This window comes from Cucurbita moschata, unplaced genomic scaffold, assembly GCF_002738365.1.
Source record: "Cucurbita moschata cultivar Rifu unplaced genomic scaffold, Cmos_1.0 Cmo_Scf00052, whole genome shotgun sequence".
Classification (NCBI taxonomy): domain Eukaryota; kingdom Viridiplantae; phylum Streptophyta; class Magnoliopsida; order Cucurbitales; family Cucurbitaceae; genus Cucurbita; species Cucurbita moschata.
In genome coordinates this window covers 521935-527934 of record NW_019268568.1, presented here as the reverse complement: position 1 = coordinate 527934, position 6000 = coordinate 521935, and the positions used below count along the sequence as shown (strand labels likewise).

The window sequence follows — 6000 nt, the reverse complement described above, 5'->3', positions numbered from 1 at the left end:
AAAAAAAAAAAAAAAAAAAAAAAAAAAAAAAAAAAAAAAAAAAAAAAACTTCTGCTGTCTGCCTCAGCCTAACTTTCATCTAAAGCGTCCCAATGAGAACATATAGCAGCAAAAATATAAAGATATTGTTCTTCAAACTGACGGCCATCAATTTGTCATACTAAGCTATTCATCAAAGCAGCCAAAAGAATTCCTAGACCAACTTCTGAAAGCTTTTCTTTGAGCAGCGCTTGGTCCAAAAAACATGCCATCCAAAGCTTTATATAAACGCAGTTTCTTTTTATCTGTGATTTCATTAGTCAATCACGCTAACGTCAAGATAACAACTAAAACATTAATAATGTATAATGTAATATTGATAGAGTATCATTTTTATGTGAATAAGAAAACATAGTGTTGCAAGCATTCTTATGAAAGGTCACCATGATTTTTTTTTTTTTTAATTTTACTAAAAGAAAAAGGTAGAAATGCACACAAGAGGACAAGGAGTTGAGGTATCTCCTTCAAAACACTCAAAAAAGAGAGTTCTATGAAAGGGCCCTAATCCAATGCAAAGATACTCAAAGAGGGCGTTGAAAAACCTTGGCCATGATTTTATAAAGCTTGTTTACTAGATAGGACAAGACCCTAATTCTTCACTAAGGGAGATGTAAGTTCTGTATGTAAATTTGAAGGTTTTTCAGGATACGGGAAATATGATTAGAAAAAACTTTAACTTTCAAGATACTTTTTTAAAAAATTGATCAACAGAAATGAAAGAGAAAGGAATAAACCAACTAGGCTATATAAAAGACAATGGTCAAAGTAACAAAAGAACCTCAAAACGTTATAGAAAAAAAAAATTGGCCATAGACGGTATAGATATGCATTGAAATGTATATGTATCGAACTCCCACCTGCCAAAGAAATTGCACCTTTGTCTCAAAAGGGTTAGAATGACTTCTTCCAACACTGCCCAAAAACCTTCTCATCTTTTAATCTTTCTTCCTTTTTTTTTTTTTCCTTTTGGTGATAAGAACACTGCCCAAAAACTTTCACCAGGGAGCCAAAGCCACACAGAACCCTAAAAGTTTCTCCCAAATCTTGAACAAAAGGATACCTCCATAGAATGCAGTCCAGATCTTCGAACACTAGTTTGAAAAAAACATGCCATTGAGGTCAAAGCACAAAAGAAGAGGATTTCTAGACCATATTAGTTCTCACGAGGGCAACCAACCATAAGAAAACTTTGACCTTCTTTTTCACTTTCTAGAACTTTGAGAAGAAAGGGGGTGAGAATGATGATTAGTAAAAGAGACCAGGTTAGAAAAAGGAAACAGTGTCCCAGAAAACACGCTGAAGGAATCAAGAGTCTAAGTTCTCTTATCTCTAGATCCTAAAGAACCAAAAACCTAAGGTAAGATGAACAATCGTCTTAAAGAAAATCAAATCAGTGGCTTCTTAGACCAAATCAGGATCTCATAAAATGTATTTGAATAGCAGAAAGGCCCCTGTATGGGGAGAAAATCCCAAGATGGTGGCTGTCTATCTACCAAGCGTATTATAAGATGAAGATTCAAAAAGCCCGTTTGATAAGTTTACTGATTCTAGTTTCAAGTATTTTAGGGAAAAAAAAAAGTGTTTGGTAAATGTTTATGTTTTTTGTTTCTAATTTTTCAGAAACGTTTCCGAAATTATGTAGAAATTTTGGACAACAGCAAAATCATGTTTCTTGTGTAGTTTTCACCTTGACCAATTGGATCCAAAGGAAGATCCGAGATTTAAAATAACTATTATTATTTTATAAAAAAAAATTAATCCACCAGTCAATAGATTATGGAATTCGTCAACAAGACAACCTCTTTCAAGAGAGTGACAACGCAGGAAAGGTTTGATATAACCTTGTCTTTCAAATTCTAAGCATGACGCCTCAAGTAGATAGTTGCCCTCAAGAGGATTGGTAAAAGGCTAGGAAAACAAGGAAAGAGAGAATTAACCTATACAATGCGATACTTCTTTTCATTTCCCATATCTTATTGTTAAGGTGCATCAAGGCACACACACCCATGACGGAGGCGACTTGCAACTTACCTTCTTTGCCACATTAGCCATCATGGCATTGACCTTCAATGAGGCATGCATGGCTTTTCACAGCTCACATCAAGTGACATCTTTCTTGAAATGCACAGCACTTTTCGAACACACATCCCACCACAAGAAAATATGTTGGGATAAAAGATCTACAGATGATATGTTTTGAAGATTTCAAATTTTTTTGACAGTGTACTACATTAATGGTGGATCTTTTACCAAAGAGTCCTCTGAAATAAAATGTGACTAAGACCCTAAATCTGTAATATAAACAACAATTTAAACCATCATACTTGTAATCTTGATCTTTCACCTTCATAAACAACTCATGTAAAGGAATATCATACAACCCCATTCACATGGAATTGGCACATATGTTCAAAAAGGCCCATGATCAGTGATGTTTAAGAGGCAGCTAGAGGCAATACAAAAACCAAAGAACTAACATTTTCTGATGTAATTATTCTATTGAATTGGCACATATGTTCAAAAAGGCCCATGATCAGTGATGTTTAAGAGGCAGCTAGAGGCAATACAAAAACCAAAGAACTAACATTTTCTGATGTAATTATTCTATTAGCCAACCTCACTCCACACCCCACACCCCACAAACAAAAAAAGGGCAAGAAATAACCTGAAAATTTAAAATCAAAGGCATCATAATGACCAGTAATGAACAGAAGAAAAATGTAATAAGCGAAAATAGCTAAGGATGCAGAAGATCAAATCCTAGTTTAGCAGAAATCAAATATTGCTGACAAACCATATTTGCATCTTGCATTCGTATATTCAGTTAAAGAAACATAATTCTGAACATATTCCCTTATACTTTCTTTTCCTTAAAAAAAAAAAAAAAAGGAAAAAACATGTCAACATTTCTGACAAAAAAGACACAACATTTTCTCCAACCAAAAGAGAGAGAAAAAGAAGAGACAAAGAACTGGCTTAACAATCCTGATCTAATCACTAATTCTACTTCTAAAGAATGGTGACTGGAAAAGCCACGAGACCCATATGGGCCACAGTCAAACAAACATGTGCAGAAATATGTATTTATATATGTATAGATACGTGTACAGTTATACGTATATGCATGTATGCATGTGTGTATGCGTCAAAGCTATAAATTTACATTGTGAAAATGCAACAGAGTTATGCTGCCTTAGAGGAGGCACACGATCTTTGACACATTATCTAGTAAGATAATATTGTTGCACCAGCAGAAATACAAATGCAATCAGAATCACAATTAGGAAAAATAAATGAGAAACAAACGTCAGCACATTAAACAAACCAGTGTTAAAAAGCACATAAGCTTGAAAAATGCCTGGGAATCTGGTACAGAAGGACGCTGAAACTAGTGCTAGAAAATCAAATTTTAGAGTTTGCATACCATGCTTACAATGAATTGTATAAGAAAGGAGATCAAACAAATTATGAACACGCATGAGAACTTTTGGATATTATACCTAAAACACGGAATATATTCTTCTTTCTATTCCATCACAACACCAACAACAATAATAATAAATAAACAAATTAAATAATTTTACTTCTTTTCCCTTTATAGTTCTAAAATAGCAACCATAGCCTTATACATGAAAGGACTTTGAAGTTTTATAGGACCTTGAATACTTTCCAGAGGCATTTATTTCTTGGCCAATCTTCTTTTTTCTTAGTCATATGAAGCTACTCAGTCCCATTTCAAAAATAATTTTTAAAAAAATGCCACAAACACGTATGCAGAAAATATTTGGAAAAGATGTAGATTATAACAGCAAACATCCAAGTTTCATAATACTTACGGAGCCATCCAGCGGTAGGTTCCAGTCTCAGGTGTCATGCCCTCTGTCTGCACCTCAATCCGAGCCACTCCAAAGTCAGCAACTTTGATAGACTTGTCTGCAAAGATCAAAAGGTTATCTGATTTCAAGTCCCTGTGAATCAACCCAAGGCCATGAACATATTCCATCCCCCTGGCAACATCCAAAGCTTGTTTGACAGCTAATTTCAATGGGACAGAGCGACTTTGTCGCTTCATCAAGAACTGCCTAACTGAACCACCCTTTGCATATTCAGTAACAATGCACCAAACCATTGGCTTATGGCATGATCCAATAAACCGGACAATATTTGGGTGCTTCAGAGTAGCAAGCATCATCACCTCCTGCTGATATTGCTGTTCCATTAACTGAGCCTTCTCTACGTCATTCTCTGGCCTCTCCAAGATCTTGATAGCGACATCTTCGCCATCATAAGTACCTCTGTAGAGTTTTCCAAAGGCACCTTGAGCAAAAGCCTCCCCCATATTAAGTTTCCTTAAATCAAGAGTCCACTTCTCAAAATTTTCAAGACCCTGGGTGGGTGTATTACTATCAAATAAGGCTCGGGCTAGTGCATCATCACTCAGGTGATGTCTAACTCTTCCACGATGGTTAACACTATGTTGAAAAGTATGGTTATCATTTGCACGCCGCCGCAACCCTTGGTGATTTAAGATCCGAGTATGAGACTCATTTGATCCAACACTGCTGTTATCTAAAGACATGGCAACTGACCCTCCATCATTGCTCGTTTGCAAGCTTGCAAAGCTGTCAATAGACATATTGGTTCCCTCACCAAGTTTATGGTAAAACCCTTGTGATAGATCATATGCATGCTCGTTTAAATCGATCATCCCAGGGAATTTTTGACCACCCTCCAACATTTTTCCACTATAAGAGAACCCTTTGATTCCCTTTATATCTTTAGCATCACCGATGCTAGGTCCACAGACGGCTAATAGAATCTGTACCAAACAACCAAATGGAGAAGAAAGAGCATTCTTGAGTAAAAACAAATATTTGTTTGTATTACAGACTTAGCAAACAAAACAACAACTAACATGTAGCGTACTAAAAAGTTAAAAAAAAACAAACAAACAAACAACAAACAACTCTAGTACAGACCTCCATGAAACTTAAGCAAACAGGGCAAAGAAAAATCATGGAACAAAACCAAAAACAACAGCCCTTTTAGCATAACAACCCTCCCAACTTAAAAAATCTCAACCAAAAACATCCGTGTAGATTTCTAACCATTTCGAAAATTAATAGATTCACAACACTAGCTAAACAATCCAAGCCAACTAAGTCAAAACCCCCAAAAAAAATAATAATAATAACAAACTAATTCGAAGACTTCGGTAACAACAACCCAGTAGAAAACTTGAAGTTTACCACAAACTAAAACTCAACATCATGTATCAAACATCAGCACAATTTAGCAAAACAGAAACATCCCACAATCGAAGAGTAGGAGACCCCAATTCATGAAGTTTAAAGTCAAAAAGATACCTGGATCAGGAGGTCAAAGCGTGGCGATTCCGATGTGCCAAGTCCTCAACGCCAATTGAAGAAGCTAAGAACAGATCGAATCGAAAAAAAACAGCGGAAAAGGAGAAAAATCCCCGAAGTCGAGTATGAAAACGAAGAAGAAAGTGAGCGGAGGAAATTGGCTATGAACTATAGAGAGAGAGAGAGAGAGAGAGCTCCACAAGTCTTCTTGCTTGTTTTTCCATTTTATTTCCCTTTTTTTCTTCATTTTAATTTTAATTTTATTACAAAGACTGGTGAGAAATCATTCCCTGTATACACTCACACTCTATTTCCGTATTTCGTCTTCTCCTTACGGTTTAGTCGTTGAAATTACGGGACCATCATCCATTTAAAGAGCGCCACGTGGATTTTCGCATGGTTCCACCCTACTCTACTCTCACTAGGCGCGTGTGTACATGAATTTTTCTTAACCTTTACCTTTCCTAAATATTAATCTTGCACAAAAAATTCCAATGCTTTTTATTTTTTTTAAATGATAAAAAAATGAAGTTTCAATTAATTAAAAAAAAAAAAAGACTTACTTCATTAATCAGCTACGGTCTCGTTAAAATTT

At 35.5% G+C, this 6000-nt stretch overlaps 1 protein-coding gene across 1 annotated transcript in view; it reads right to left on the bottom strand.

Moving 5' to 3' along the window:
* LOC111436129 (serine/threonine-protein kinase HT1-like) overlaps positions 1–5599 on the bottom strand; it is a 9532-nt gene extending 3933 nt beyond the window's left edge. The window contains exons 1-2 of the mRNA XM_023073822.1: positions 5406–5599; positions 3876–4858 (exon numbers count right to left, since the gene is read on the bottom strand). Coding sequence (XP_022929590.1) covers positions 3876–4777 — 902 coding nt within the window. The 5' untranslated portion in view covers positions 4778–4858; positions 5406–5599. The remainder of the gene's footprint in view (positions 1–3875; positions 4859–5405) is intronic.
* Between the last annotated feature and the right edge of the window lie 401 nt (positions 5600–6000).